At 38.3% G+C, this 17025-nt stretch overlaps 1 protein-coding gene across 7 annotated transcripts in view; it reads right to left on the bottom strand.

Annotated features, from left to right (window-relative positions):
* The window catches only part of LOC121324118 (mitotic deacetylase-associated SANT domain protein-like), a 28623-nt gene extending 12348 nt beyond the window's left edge, over positions 1-16275 (bottom strand). For 2 of the 7 annotated variants that reach the window (XM_041265607.1, XM_041265603.1), the window contains exons 1-2: positions 16145-16274; positions 7044-8622 (exon numbers count right to left, since the gene is read on the bottom strand). In XM_041265607.1, coding sequence (XP_041121541.1) covers positions 7044-8354 — 1311 coding nt within the window. In that variant the 5' untranslated portion in view covers positions 8355-8622; positions 16145-16274. Of the gene's footprint in view, positions 1-7043; positions 8623-10697; positions 10779-11561; positions 11746-16144 lie in introns of those variants that run through there. The other 5 variants (XM_041265604.1, XM_041265605.1, XR_005951216.1 and 2 more) reach the window with 5 other exon arrangements.
* Positions 16276-17025: the final 750 nt, after the last annotated feature.

Here is a 17025-nt window from a genome sequence, read left to right on the forward strand (position 1 = left end):
TGTATACGTGAAATAGATCTCTATCATCAAGGTTAAAAGAATGTGGCACTGAAAAGGTTCAATTCTACTTGATACCATCTTTAATGGAACTTTATTGAGAAAAATCAGACAATACAGTAGTGCACCAACTAACTTTAAATAAAAGTGTGTCATTGATATACTGCAGCCAGAGGTCAATACAATGTGGCAGTGTAAGAGTTTACTGGACAATGCCAGTAATGGAACTTAACTAAGAAAGTCAATGAATACAGCTGGTTACCAAACAATACCTCAAAAGAGACTGCAGAAACTTAAAAGGTTACCTGTCCTTGATATGGCCGCCATATTAGGTCAGAGGTCTATATCTTGGTCAGCTACGAACTTAGCATGCAGGGTTCTTATCAATAGTGCAAGATGGTTTTGATCTGTTCAGAATTTTGCCCTTTTTTTTTTTTTTTTTTTTTTAGTTTCCAGTAAAACCAAACTGAAGGTTAACAAAGCAATAAAACAGGATCAGGAAGAACAGGAAATGCAACTGTATCATTCACAGAAATAAAGAGGCAATAAAATACAGTCATTTAGATATTACACTGCACTAAGCATTTTAGATTTTTCATGTACTGTCTAACCGCGGTCTGTTGGAAGTAGATTTTGCCCAAGGAGTTTTAAAGTTGCAAGATACTAGTACAGTAGCGGCAGATTTGGAAATACATATAGCCCCTTAAACTGCTATTATTTTTTATCATAGTTGTTATTTGGGACTTCTGGACCCACTATGATAAGGAAGCAACTATGTACAAAGATAATACTAAAATATGTCATTGTGGCAGGTCAAAAGCCCTGCACATGTAAATAATGTATTGCTGTGTAGATGTATAGTTTAAAAAAATATTGAAAGTGTGTACTAGATATGGCGTGGTTTTGCAGTTTTAAATACAGTTGAAAAGTTTTTAATTTAAGCTTGGCAGGGATGAGGTTAAACCCATCTCTACCAAATGCATGTGCAGAATGTGGCTGCAGCTTAATTGTCTAATCAATTAAGCCCAGCCACATGGTATAAGAAATGAGCTGGAAAGCCAGTTCTTTTGGTTCAAATTCCAGCATGTGCAGCCTCACAGCTGTGTGGAGAACTAAGGTGAGCGAACTGTGTAGGGAGTAATTTACGGGAGTTAGATCCCACAACAGTTTATTTTAGTGTGTCTGAAGCGGGACCTCCCTTGTAGTGGGAGCGGGGCTGAGCCAGTTCTTTGGCAAGCTTTTGTTTTCAGGTGTTTTCTCATGGATGTATTTTGTATTTTTTGAGGTATTATTTTGATTACACTGTCTCTGTGTATGTCCTCTTGCACTAGGGTTATCATTGCTGGTACACTAGTGGTGGCCACCTGTCACTGCAGTTGTGTTTATTTGAATAAAACCTGGCATTGTCAACTGCATCCCTCTGTCTCTCTCTCTCTCTCATCCTTCAGCGACACCCACAACAAATGTAGCAGGTACTAAGACCCCCTGTTAGTCATATACTGAAGAAAAAAAATAATCACAATGACCTACATCCTCAGTTTTCATGTAACATGGGACTCAAAGTAGAAATATATCCTAACTTGGTTAATTGTGCAATTGAATGTCCTTATTCTAAGAATCATTGCCATAAGAGGTTGCTGTGACTTGGTGAATGTACAGAGTTTAAATTGCTTGTATTTGTGCATGTCCTACAACATGAATGATTATCTTGGGAAATTCCTAAGTAAATTAATTTAGTTTGTTAAACTTTCACTTTTTTAATGGATTATTCTCAGTGCTATGTAAAAAGGCAGTAAAAATGAAGTGTTATCATTTACCTGTGTGCATTTTTAGTCTTTGGCACCAACTCAATTTCACAGTATGACTCATCTATTCTTATACTGTTCGTTCCAAGCCAAGCTGTGATGATTTTCTGGCTTTTCTTTTTTAAATTGATTGTAACTAACAAAGTAATTCTTATTTTTTCCACAGCTCATGTGCATGTTTTCTTCATATTGGTATCAAATGGGAAGTTGTACGAAACATAAAACTAGTCATTTAAAATTTTATCTGGTATTACTAGTTAAACAGTTCTGTTTGCAGGCCAAGCTTTCAGATAATCTGGCACATTCATGACCATTCACCTGAAGAGTGTAATTATCATCCCTCTTCAAGGCCTTCTTTCCTCAGTAACCAATCAAATGCGTCTAATAACTGACACTTTTCAGCCAGCAAGACGCTTTGACCCTGAAGACACCGAGGTGAAATGACCTAGGAAGTGCAAGTACAATGGTTTTCCTGGAAATCAACTTCCTTTATCCTAGTGTGGTACCAAATGTCATGTTTAAAAATGAAAACACATGTACTTTCATATGCAATTTCAGACCTGTATAGTAACCGGAAGTTCACAACAGGAAGGACTTCTGAAAGCATTTTGTTAGCTACAACTCTATTCTGAAATCAAATTAATAATCTAATCTACTCTACATACCGTGAATGTACTTTATCACCAGCACCTTGCTTGAATACATAGTGTAAAATATACCATGTCTAAATCATCTCAATTTCCAAAATTATATAAAACACAAACTGGAACTTACAGAAAATCCTGTTACACAATTCTGTACTGGTCCTACAGTTACTTGTTTGCTTGTCGAAGAGCCCCCATTTAAAATGTGATCAAATTGCCTCTTTTCATCATTGCAACAAGCCTCTGCTACAACAGAGTTCAGAATGCTGCTGGGTTAAACGGCAAGCTTTTGATTGTAAGGATGCAAATGCGTAGGAGTTGAAGTCTGTTTCTATACAGTCATGTCATAACCGATAAGATTGTATTGTTTGAAGTTGCTGCCTCTTTGGGTGCTCCACAGGTTTCGGGTGAAAACAAACCACTGCATTCTCTAGTTCATCGTAATCCCTACAATTATGCAGTTTCATAAACAATACATATTTTTACACTTGATAGCACTACTCTCCTGATTATCAAAAGATACTGTTGTACATCTTTGCAGGTGACATTAGAGGGTCTAACTCCACAGACACATTTTTCAAACCATTATGACAGTTGCAGAGAAGAGGGATACAACGCTTATGACTTTCCCCAAACTGCACTGAAAAGGATATTGCATAAAATTCCAAACCGAACGACACCGACAGAAGACAAAATCGAAGCACTGGCAGGCTCAGCACCGCGACTGCTGCAATTTCAGGAGCTTGTCGTACATTTTGCAGCATACAGCCAGTTAATACAGTAATTTGTTGTGTTTCCGCAAGTCACATAAACGGCATGATCAAGCTCTTCAGCAACGTCTCCCACATGTACTGAGCTAATGCAAAATGGCTTCAGGCAAGCGAAAGAGTTGTGCTTACAATTGAAAGTTGTTGTTTTTTCCCCCCCATAAGCCAATGCATTTTGCTATTCAGTGTGTTGATATGTAAATAAATCCTGTTCACCTGCAGGGCACATCAACTTCAGCCTCTGTCTCGATCTCCTGCCTGTCACTCAACAGCGAATGCACACACCCACACTGCAGACAACTACTCTGTCACAAGCATTAATACCCTGCAACTTTCTAAACAAGGGGTTTAGAGGAGTTCCCTAAAAAAAAGCTGAATCTTAAAACCATAATTGTGTGAATATAGTAATTGTTACAGCTGTGTACAACAGTATTTAAAATAGGATTCATTTATCTGACTTTTTACATATCCACCCTTACTTTGGTCCCACTGCAGCCGGATATGCTACAGACTACTGTATTGCCATTAAATCAAAATTTAAGACATGACTTACCCGATTTGATTCTGACAGCCCTTATTAAGGATAACCATGGCTTCACAGTTAGTCTGGGTGTTCAAATGTCTAAGGCCATTTTCTTTTCAGGTTTCAAAAATTGTTTGTTAATGAAAGATGATGGTGTTAGTACTAGCAGTCCTACGTACCCTAACCTAAACCATTTGTTTAAAAAAAAAAAAAAAAAAAGCATTCTGAGAAGTGAAACATTGAAGCTGGAAGTTTTTGAGCTAATAATAAAAAAAAAAAAAGTCTGTCACTTCTGTTAAATTACTCTGTGTAAACCTAATAAAATTCAATAATGAAGCTAAACTGACTTAACAGCCAAATGCAAAAGTACTAAAAGAAAATAAACTGTTGAGGTCCCAAACCACAGTGAAACTGGAATAAGCAGTAAACTAGGTGAAGCTGCAAACCATGTAAAAAAAAAAAAAAAAAAATGGTTGCTCCGCCTCTTATTCTAACTTGGCAGGAGCTCTAGATAACCTGCTTATCCCTTGCGCCCCACTGTTTGTTATACTAGTGACATTTTTCACAAAACACCATTAGAGCTAAGATTTAACACAATGGGGGGTTATTTAAACTAAATGCAGGGGTCATTTTTTTGATCCACCTAACATTGCTGCAGTGAAGTGAAGTTCTTTGAAAATCAGGTTTACATTTTAGAGTGACTGTATCCAGCCTTGTTTAGATAATGAACATAGAAATGAAAGACAATTCTTAAACATGTGACAAAATATAATGTAGGACCTTCACCAACAAATGGCTGGATGGATGGACGGTATTTGTCATTGCACTGACTTGCATTACTCTTTGGAACCGAGCCAAAAAGGCAGGCACACCCTAGTCAGTTCCTATGTTGACATCCACCACTTGAGTTGAGCAGAACTAAAATGTGAAGCTTGTGAGAGAGAACAAGTTAGTTTTAGCAGGGCACGGGTTTCGGTTTCTTTGGTTTCTCACCTATTATTCTAGTGTAGGTGCTGGGACCTCCTGTAGACTACCTTTAACTCTTTAAACACTGCAGACAGGCCTAATAAAGAAAAGGGGGAGTATTTAAAAAAAAAAAAGCAAGCACACCGGTAAACTAATCCAATATATAAACAACAACATATGTGCTTTGAACATGGATTTAAATGAATATTCAAGTACTATTTCATTTTTAATGAGGAATTGGTATTTTTGTGAACAAAAACAAAGCATTCCTGAAGGTATGGGGCAGGGCGCCTCTGATAGAATGGTTTGTAAAAAGGAACTAAAAAGAATAAACAAGCAGTGGTTGTAAAAGTGCAGGTGTTTATCTAAAGCACGCTCTGTACAGGGAACAGAATCTCTTTACAAATGTGCATTGTCCAGTTGGAAACTTAAGTTCTGTATTACAGATTTCCTGCATTAAGAGAACAGCGACCTTTACCAGAAGACAATTTATACTGTTACTAATTTTGCAGTAAATAGTTGTGTATATGTGTAGTAACTTGTACCAAAATGAACTACATAAAACCAACTGAACTATGCCCACATATACTGGGGAAAGGTATGTGCAACCCTCGTTCTGTAGTTTAGGTACACTAGTGAGTATACTATATATGACTTTGTAAGAAACATGCTACTGTAAATAGGATGTGTTCATGTCTCAAGGCTCATGGACAGAACAGACAGCTTTCTAGCAACATTTGTGACCACAGGAATGGACATTACTTTTAGTAAGAGCACTAACAAATAGATTTATCATATAAATCATTTGTTCTGCATTCCACATGCCCAATTTTGTTTCAAACTATTCATTATGAATTTTCAGAGATCACGGAAATGAATCACTGCTACATTTCTGATAAGGCAGGAAGTACACACATATGGGTTAATTTTTAATGTGCAATAACCATAGCCAAACATGTAACATGTACAGCAGCCAGATATCACGGACTGGTTAAAAGCAGTGAACCTTGGAGAATGGGGATTGAATACAAGGTTACAGGAAGCACTTGCAATATACGTTGCACTTTAAGCAAATATAACAACATTTAAAAGTAAAAGATATTTTAGAACAGAAACTGAATTCATGACACACTTTATACTCTATAGGCCTCACAGCTATCATTTAGTGTACTATTGTAGGATCCTTTATAATTAGCACTTTGTTCAACAAAGTGTATTCCTCACACACACAACAGCTGTTGTTACAGCTGTGGCACAGCCAAGTGCCAACCAGGAGTTGTACTTTCAGAAGGATTTATAGAATGGTTAGGATCAATTTGTTGGTAGTATTTTCTTCTAGTATAGGCTAGTAGATGTTAAGTGCCCTGTGATCTTACAGCACTTAAAAGCAGGTGTTCTGGAACTGTGCTTGTTGCCTCAACAGCTGCTACGGTACATTCTCCTAAAAGCATGGGATTAGATAGAGATCACAGGTGAAGATGTCAAATCTGTTTTTAAGAGCTTGGAACACTCAAAGAATTAAAGATGGGTTAACTTCTAAATTCACAATTTATCCAAAACAGTTTAAAACACAAAAACGAATGTACTGGGCTCATATAATATGTGACAACATTTTAAGAAAAAAAACTCATCTAGTAATAAAAATAAATAAAACATGACACATGACACACGACACACCTACAGTATATACCAAACATTACAGATCAAGAAATAGAAATTGAATAGTTTAATGAAAACTGTATTAGGGGTAATTAAGACCTAATTTGCTAAGTTTAGCAAATTAGGTCTTAGTATCATGGTAAAATATATTGCCAAGTTTAATCAAAATTGGGTAAATGGTTTTCCAAATACATGCAACAAATGTGACGTGGGATTTCATTCCCATCTATTGGATTTTGGTGAATGTTTACGGTACTGTCATGTCCATCATGGATGTGGTGTAATAAAAATGGTTTTAGTATAAATGCAATAATGCTGTATCTTTGTTCACTCATAACTAGGCAGTCACACAGGAGCCACAGGAGTACTACTCATGCAAGCAGACACATACTGGATCTTACAATTTTTGTAAAACCTTAAACCAACAGTTGCTGTTTATGAAGTACTCTGTTTATGCAAATGTATGATCTACCCTATTCCTCTTGGTTTCAAAATGAAATTACTTAGATAAACATTTTCCAGTACAGATCTGTGCTTTAGTGCTCTTTATAAAGACAAAAGGCCAGGATAATGCCTGACAAGAAACAACTGGTATGAGCGAACACAGCATAACAGATAAACAGAAAGGTGGGTCAGAAAAATAACAAAACCAACAAAGAAAGAAAAAAAGAAAAAATGTCACCTTTACTGCTGGAGGGGGAATGGAGTCCATCTCAGAAGCTTTCTGGGCCAAAGTGTGCAGATTAACCTCTTGGGAAACCCTTCTCTTCCTCCTTGTACTCTGGATAACTCCAGTGAGAGTTCCTGTGGCGTCTTCTGTCCTGGCAGCCACTTTTGCCTCAAGAGCCCCATTTTGGGCAGCAGCAGCAGTACTGGGAGCCTGAGAACCGGGGGCTGGCTTGCTCCACGGGATCAGGAACAGATTCCCTGGCTGCTCTCCCTGTGAGGCTGCAGATGGAGGGGCACTCTCCTTGGAGAGCCGCCGGGACCTCCTGGGCTGAGGGTGGTGGTGGGCAGATAGCTCTGTCTGCTGGGAGCCTCCTAGATACATCTGGAGTTCAGGATTTAAGCTGCTTTGTTGGAAATGGCCTGGGGGCCCTTGTTGATGGGACTGAGACCCTAAAGACTGGGATAGCTGCTGCTGCTGTTGTTGTTGTTGCTGAAGGTGATTCTGGTAAAAACTTTCCATTATTTGTTGGTTCTGTTGTTGTTGCAATTGCTGTTGTTGCATTATTTGTTCTTGTTGTTGTTGAAGTTGGTGTTGTGTTGTAGGCTGCCCACCAAAGCCCATGTTGGAAACAGTTCTCTTAGGCCGGAAGACCTGAAAGTAACCAGGTGGCAGCTGTTGCTTCTGTTGCCCAAAAGCCAGCTGAAAAGGCTGCAGGACCACTGCTGGTTGTGGGGGTGCTGCTCCTTGCTTCTGCCCGTGACGGAAGGCCTGAATCTGGGCTTGCTGCCTGGCCAAGGCCTGCTGCTGCTGCTCCCATTCCACATTCCTGCTTAGAGCAGTCTCCCGGTAGGCCTCAGATGCAGGGTTTTGGGTCGGTTTCTCCTGCCCTCTTTTGGGCTGCTGTTGAGGTTCTTGGCCTAGTTTGGAGTAAACCTGACTGCCATAACCAGGGACGTTCATATCCAAGTTGTTGCCCATATAGACAGAATAGTTCTGTCCCCAAACTCCAGCGACACCCCCCTGAGGCCAGTTAGCGTTGCCTTGCTCCGGAATCCCCCATTTCATAGGGACTGTCTGCTGGTAGTGCCCCCGAGCCCGGTCCCCCTTTTCCGGGCTAAATATCACAGAGGAGAGGTACCTCGGGGCTTCAGAACCAGACAGGGTTTCTCCATCGCTTTGGGTTGGTTCTTGAACCTGAGTCCCCAGGCTGTAATAAGGCACCTCCAGGGGTTGTGGGGGCTGTCGGCCGCTCTGCTCATTGAAGAATGAGATGCGCTTGCCTGTCCTCTTGGCTGTTGCTTTTTGTTGGGGCGTCAGGTTCATGGCGAGAAAACACACAACAAACCTCACAACAAAATCCTCAATATCTGTGACCAACAGTATAAAAATGGCCTGATAAATTAAGGAAATCCACAGGCTGTCCTCCCCACCCCTGGGACAAAAGATGGTAGAATCAAGAAAGAGGATGAAGTACAGATGGTAAAGGAGTCAACATGCCCCTTTCAGACTTCTGCTGGGCTCCATAGCCACCTTGTGGTTAAGGGATTGAGGCGTCTGGAGTCAGTCATGCCATCCATTCATCATTCTGAACCTGAGAAAAAACATGAAAAAGGAGGTTTATCTGCAGTTAAGATTACAACAGTGGTCTCTTGTTTTGCATTAATGTTACTGTATGCTTTGTATACTATACAGAAATGTCAAATAGTTTTAGAAAATACATAATCAAATGATATTTAACAAAAAATCTTAATGATACAATAATTTAAGTTTGTATTACATCAAAACAATACTGTTTCAGTTATTAAAATGTGAGTCGGTTCAAAATAGACAGATAGCCTTTTTGTCAAGGATTCCAGAAAATACAGGTGAAACAAACACATTATTTCGTCACCGTTCTCTTGTAATTCCTATACTGTAGATATGACACTTAATAATCTGTGCTACAGGAGGTGTCCATAGCAATTTCATTACAATTCAAAAAGCAGTTCTCCAAGATATATGTAAAAGTGAAAAATCACATACAGAAGACAAAAGGACTAAACTCCTCCATTTACCCTGAGATTACAATACATTCAATACAGAAAGCTCTTTGTAAGTTTTGTCGCAGAAATACAGAGTTACTGCCACAACAGGCATCCCCTGTACACAAAATTCTCCAGAGGGTACATGCAGTACATACATACAGACTCCACCACTATACCATTAGGGATATGCATGCAGCTGGGGATATTAACTAGACTTGACTACTGAACCACAATTAATGTCAGCTCCTACCAGGAGAGCTGCTGTTTTCCTAATACAATTGGCTGAAGATCAAAATGTAGAAACAAATAAAAAGAAAACATAATTCTCAAGTCTTAGCTGTATTATTAGTTGTGACACCCTAACAGTATATGTACAATACATCTTAACAGTATACTGGTACCACTTGAGATTTTCATAATATTTATTGGTTTAGTAGTGGGTATTCCCGTGCCATTATACTCTAGTTGTCTTATCTCTCGTTCTGCTGGCATTCCAACGCATACAGCCACAGAAGGCTGACACTGAAAATACTGCAATCTATTCCGCTTCTAATTAGTTGCTTTGCAAACCACAGTCCCTTCCTCCTCTTCTACTTGCAACTCAGGTCAATTATATTTTGCAGGGCCACACCAAACCATTAAATGGCACATGCACTCATTTAAATCACATATGCAGCAGAAACACGCATAAACAAATACACGCATGCATGCACCTACAAACTTGTGTCGTGTTATGCATACTGTAGCTGACGCCGCCACACTTGACAGCTACATTTGTTTTCCTGTACACAAACACACGCAACCAAGCTTGGCCATACAAATCTCAAAATAGCTGGCCTCTAGTAGCCCTGTCGGGTAATGCAAGCAATAAACAAAACTGTTCGGCAGTCAGATTACATACATGTACAGTGATTTTTTGTGTTGCATAAGACTACCCAGTCCAAATATTGAAGGAAACATCGTATGGTAGCCGACAGTATTAAGTCTTTAACAAGGGAGTTTCCCAAATATGACTTGTGTAAAAAGTACTATCCTGTACTTACAACGGAATTTGTCCCCCGCATCACTAACATAAAATACTAAGAAAAAAGCTGCTAAATTCTGATTTAAATGCACGGAATTATTTAAAACAGCAGATTTGATCGTGCACTCAATCTAAAACAGGCCCCATTTTGTAACTATTAATTACGGTAGTTTGTTGCAACCCTTTGACACACAGACGAGAATATGATACCATGTCGAATTGTAATCAATTTCAACCTTATCTAATCTCGAATGAGTGTCAGCTTCTGAAAAAAGGAGGCTGTAGCAATTAGGAAATTAACAAACGAGATATATGCATTATTTTACTAATTATTTATTATTATTATTTTACTACTTATTCCCCAGTTCCTACAAGCAGCCAGCTCAGCACTATTGTGAGGTCCCTTTGCTGCAGAGGGATTATCTTGTTAAAGTACTGAAATGTAAATCGCAAGACCTTGCAGCAACCGTGCAATAAACCGTGTTGTGTGTGCAGTCATGGCGTTTAGTTTACAGTTGCAGTCCAGCGCTCCGTCCTTTAAAACACAGAAGCAACAGAAGTACAAACAAATGCAAGAAATTCAACAATCAAATGATGCTTGCAATGTATACAACTGACCTCCAGATCCTGTTACTTGGCAAATGTCAAGGAAAAAGGTTCTTGCAACTTTGCTTCCACGTCCAGCTGTTTTATCAAATGCTAAATAATAGGAAAGGGAAGATTTGAAATCAATATGAGATCCTCATTATTTGTACTCCTCCCTCCTTCTGCCTCCCTTTGAACTGCACTAAAAAGCACTCCACGAATCCACTTTGCAATCAAAAGATGACTGCATACATCGCCAACCTTGACTCATGGTTTGGTGACGTCATGCTTTTTTTTTTTTTTTTAATCTAAAAGATCCTTATGCGCCTTGCAAATCGGCAGCGAAAGACAGCAGTACAAAAAAAAAAGTAGGTTAGCTTGCTTCGGCGTTGCATGTTACTGCCTCTAGATTGCACAACTGTGAAACCTGCTGCAACTTCCCCTATGTTCATACACAGCTCTCTCTCTCTCTCTCTCTCTCTCTCTCTCTCTCTCTCTCTCTCTCTCTCTTCAGAAAAGTCTTGTGATACCTCGCAGTCTGATCGCCACACCTACTTCCACGTCCATATAAGGCGCATCCCATCCATGTGGACTCCTGTAAATTACAGTGTAGTATCCCTTCCGGGAAATTCCACAGTCCACGGGGCCACCGATGTTACGCTTTGTAAAAAGGTGCGGGGTTTGCATTTTTAAAGCGGAGCACACACCCTGTTTTGTAAGTTGAATTCCTCGTCAAACATAAATACAGCACAATACTCCTACAGTAAATGACAATATATAACTAAGTTTTATTTCTGCAAAAAAAAAAAAAAAAAAAATACAGCTATAAGCTGTATACTATTCAAAACGTGCAGATTAGACACTAATGCAACAACCTACTAATAAACGCTTACTTACCTGTAGTGGAATCCTCCAAAGTCCTCCGAACTTTTAGCTGTAGAGATACAAACTTTATCACTGTGCCACTGTGGGGTGAAATTATGCCGCCTACACAGTACCGGGATTTATTTTGATGCAGGCGATTTATCCATCCACTCACATAGTCCACTAGCCAGCGTTTCTCAAATGCACTTTCATTCAACACGGTTCGTGCTGCTTGCACTCTGTTTAGCTGCTATTGGCCACCAGTATAATCACTGCTTGTTGATTGGCCGAGCTTTCATTCGGATCAGATTTCATTTTGGCACGAGTCACAAATCTCTGCCCATTTCGCTTGGTGTCAGTGGCCGCTATAGTCCAGTGTCGGTACCAAAATTTCTTAATAAGGGACGTTTAAGGAAGGTTTAAGGAATATTTGCGTTACACAAAACACTCCTTCCCACACTCCGACTATATAAATAAAATACTGCAGGTTTTTTGCAATACCGACGACTGACAAAATTCTGACGGTTTTGCTTATCTCCTAATTTACTGGTCATGTAGAAGTTCGAAGTGATACACAAAAGTTCCAGTAATGTTTAAGGTTACTTTTTTCTGTAAGAATTTACAGCGTAAAACATGGATTTGGGCGCTGGTGTTGTGGCATGTATGAGTAGTGCTGCCGCTGCACTACGTGAACAACAACGAAATATAAGACGACATTTGCGAGATAGAACAGACAGGGATAATCCTAACGGATCCTGGCAGGACATCTATATCCTCAGAAAATCACATATTTGGCATATGTTTGAATACAACACCTGTCCACATGTGGGTCATGTGCCACACATGTAATATTGTAAAAATGTGAATTAATTCATGAAAAAAATGCTGAAGCACAGTAATTTAAAAACATCTCCCCTCAAATATGTATGTGTAGCCTATATTTACTTTATATGTATATTAATGTATGAATAAAATAGCATGGAGTGCTGTATTCATAAAATAAAATAAACTTTGCAGAAGTTGTGAAATGCAAACAAGTTCATTTATCACAGAGGTTACACAACACTTCGGGTGTGCAAATCAGCAACTTGTTCATTCATATGTGGTGTCTCAGTAGATTAATATATATATATTATATATATATATATATATATATATATAGTATATTATATATATCTATATCTATATGTGGTATATAAATACATGTGTGTGTGTGTGTATATATATATATATATATATATATATATATATATATATATATATATATATATATAATATATATATATATATAGTACTATATACGGAGATAAAATAGATTCTATTTGAGATATACCTTATTCTAATTTGAGAAGGATATTGGTATCAACTCTTCCTATACTGACTTACAGATTGTGTGAATTGGTTTTTGTCTGATTTTCCCAGGGAGGAACATCATCTGCCTGTTACTCCCTGTCAATTCTACATTTTCTTTTCACTGACTGAATCCTAAAGTTACTGATTGTACCGACGGATTTGAGAATGAATGTATGCTCACCGAGTTCCACTACTTTAGGGGATTTTGTTTGTGCATCGCTTCGATTTTCCGACCAAGTGCTAACAAAATTTTTTTGGTAAAATGTTTATCACAACACTGAAATACCGACACTTGAGTATAGAGGCCAGTGTTCATTCGTTGATCAACGAGAGAAGACCTTAGCAGTGCAACGTGAAAACAACGGTATGGAGTCATTTTGATTACTATGAAGTAATAATTATTTTCTTTAGTGCGGCAGAGAAACTATCTGAAATATTCTGAACGAACATTGCTGCATATGAATTTGAAGGTAAAAAGCCACATCAGTGTTCTCCATAAATTACATAGTTGACAAATATTAGAAATAATTACGATAATGCGTTTTGCGTTGCACCGATTTACCACACTGCCAGAATTTGCATGAAAGTTTCAAAATGGCAAGTGCTGTGTGGGACAGTAGGGATTAACAAAGTGCTGATCAAGAAAGTGCTGCTTCAGATTTTGATAAGCGAGTCAGAATCGGGATACAGACGTAGGTGTGCTTCACGCTTTTCAAACATGGGCCCAGCTTGCAAGGTGCATGCTAATTACAGTGATCAATGTTTTGTTTTGTTGTGCTCTTAGTATTTTCTGTTATGAGGACTGTAATAAAGAAAAACCAAAACAGTGAGGTGTATTTTCTTTATACAGAGCCCCCTATCCTAAAACATTCTGAAGAGTATAAAGTATATATAAAGTCTACTTTATACTGTTTCTGCCTGGAAAATCTTTTTTTATGGAATAGATCATAGTAATTAATCTACGCAGAATCACAACAGAGCAACACGCAGAATATATTATTGTAGGATAAGTAATAAGTAAACAATACATAAAAGAAACATGCATATATGTTCTAATGGAAGGCTATTATTGTATCATGGCCAGGTCCCCAGGGCCTGAAGAGCATGGGGATGATTGCTGAGAATACTATGGAGATTAAAATGGCCAAGTCAAGCACATCATTAATAGCAGTAGTGGCTGTGAGGGGTATTTTAGTCCCTATTGTGCATTGATTGACTGAGACCTTTTTGTATAATTTTTTCATAGCACAGTTTTTGTTTTTTTAATACCATTTTTTATAACATCATCCCTTTTTTGGGATAAACAGAACTCCCTCTCTACAGCAGTTACTGCATAGTGTAATATTTCCTAATGCTTGTCATTTATGGCTTAAAAAGTGTTATATTACAGTACATGACTGAATGATACAACGGAGACAGAGGATACAACACTCAGTATTTTCAGCTTCCCTGTTTATGGTGAATTGGTAAATTAATCAGTTATTTTTTAAAGCTTATTTTGTATTCATAAAATGCATCATGTGCCGATATGTACACATTTTAAAAGTGTTTATTCATTGGCACTCAAACTGTCTCCATTTTTAAAATGTTTATACCTCGCTGTGCATACCAGTACCTGCACTTGTTTGTTGACAATTTCACCCCTGGTGCCACTAACTAAACCAATACAGGCATCCTCTAGCTAACAGCCGCTGAGGACTTTAAAAATACCAAATTCAACAATTGGAGGAAAGCAAAACATAAAAACACACATTAAAACTGCGATTACCCCTCAAATGGTATTTTGCCCTACTGAATTTAGAGGCTGGTGTTTTCAACATGAGGTTGAAATACTTACATACTGCTTAAACATTAATTAGTAGCCTTTTTGTTAATAAATAGAACAGTAAATTACTTCCCTGTCTTAATTGATGTTTTGTGTTATTTGCAACCTTCAAACCATTAAATCCACCACCAGAAAAATAACATTTAATAGCTCATTTGCAAGCTTCTCTTGCACTGTCAAGCTACACCAAATCCTAGTCAGCAGTTTATCCTAACCTACTGTGACATCTTTTGTGAGTGTTAATGCCATTTGGTAAGGCTATTTGCAAAACAAAGGGGGGAGCTGTTTAGTGTTGTTAATAGGTAGGCTGCAGTGGTTCAGTGATGTTGAGTGCAGTGAATATTATTTGCAGCCGACAATGTAGGAGATATTCCAGTAGCTAGGTTGAACTGTGTAGTTTCAGTCAGGCCAGTACTGATCCAGGCCCTTTCAGCTTTTTTCAGAATGAAACTACAGTTGGACTGAGCAGTTAACTTCCTGTCTCCACATTTTAGCCTTGAAAGCCACATTATATTTGTGTGTCTACAAACAGACTCTTCTCTATCTGCATGTAAATCATTACTGTCTATTTGAACGAAGCTATGTATTTACTTGGTGCATATCCTAAACATTAATTTTTAACTTTCATATTAACGCAGTACGCATGCAAAAGTACAAGTCTGTTTCCTGTACGATAGCCCACACTCTGGCTCTGACCATACATAAGTACCACAGCGCGAAATCGTCACCTTAATTCTATTCAACAACACAGGTCTTTCAAGTTACAATACATGAGATTATGATTTAAAACTGCACTGCGGTACGTTTTTGCAAGCATCCAATACCGCTTTAAGCAAACTGTGCAATTGATTCATAACTACTGTAACCTAGGCTGCTTTCTGCAGCAAAACAAACTGCAGCACAAAAAACAAAACACAAAAAACAACAAAAAAAAAAAAAAAAAAAAAAAAAAAAAAAAAACATAGCGACGCCAAAACGGGCTTTATTAGTTCAAATCAGCCGAACTTGCAAGACATCACGTAAAAATGACAGAACTTGAACTAGCTCGATCGCTCGGCGCATAGAAAAGACACACGTACATAGTGATACTACGACTGCATCTCCACCCTTGGCTCACACATGCATTGCTATTTCCTCTTTTCTTAATGTACACTCATTTTTGCAAACACTTGAACATACTCGACTGCACTCTGACACAGGCAGAAAACCACGAGAGGCAGTTTTTTGTTGGCTGTCTTGTGGATTTCTTGTCTGTCGCTTGTTTTGCAAAGAAAGAAAAATCAGCTGCTCTTGTCAATTACGCAGTACATTTAATTGAACATCCCAGTAACAAAAAGCAACACACTCCCCAAAAGATCACGCACAACATTTAACATGAAATAAACATTGCACCTGCACTTTCCAACAGATATCTTGCGCTAGAATGTTAACACACTACCTTAATTTCCACCTCTGGTCGACGTAAAGTTTACTCCACGAAGTTTTCTACAAACAACACAACTTTTTTCTTTTTCTTTTTTTTTTTCCTGGAGTCGTCACTTCCTAGTATGTGTGCCCATGCAATGCTTCCAGTGTGTGAATATTGCACTGTAAGTTAACCACACCTCTGACGTCAGGCTTCAGGGGATTTTCTTTCTTCTGCAATCATTTTTTTCCCCTTTCCTATTTCTTAAACCTTACTGCGTGTCCTTGATTTTCTTTATTTACTCCTGCCAGAAAATGCAGACACCAGCTAGTGGGCTTATGTTTTTTTGCGTGGCGTCATTTCGTTACACAAAAAACATAGCCACAGAGAAGATTTCGCTTTCTTTGTAAAAAAAAAAAAGGAATAATACAAATTAAAAAAAAAAGACTTGTAAATTTAATCTACGCCTCCTGTACACATATATTCTGCCCTTAGTATTTTAATAAACTGCAGCACAATGCGTTCTTATTCTCAGAATGTTTGCGTGCATGTATAAACAATTCTCTATATGTCATTTGTATACAGGGGGAAGTCAAATGGTCCTATGATAGATTTTAGGTAAATTTGATCTCGGTTTGGTGCAAATGGGAGTACAGCAGATATGATTTGCAAAATGTGTTGGGGGAGTCCCTCCATGGGGAGTATAGTAAATGTGTTCGAAGTGGGTCGGCAATGGGGGTTTCCAATGCATGGGCCGAGGTGTTTTCAAATGGCTATCCTAAAAAATACGAGGGATGTTGCACTGTAAAAACTAACATTTTAAAGCAGCAGGACCTACCAAATGGTATAATTGTACTGCTCCAAAGCAAAATACTGCCTGAAATGTTCTTGCAGCCAATGTTTATAAGCAGTCT

Source organism: Polyodon spathula, chromosome 12, assembly GCF_017654505.1.
Source record: "Polyodon spathula isolate WHYD16114869_AA chromosome 12, ASM1765450v1, whole genome shotgun sequence".
In the NCBI taxonomy this organism is placed as follows: Eukaryota; Metazoa; Chordata; class Actinopteri; order Acipenseriformes; family Polyodontidae; genus Polyodon; species Polyodon spathula.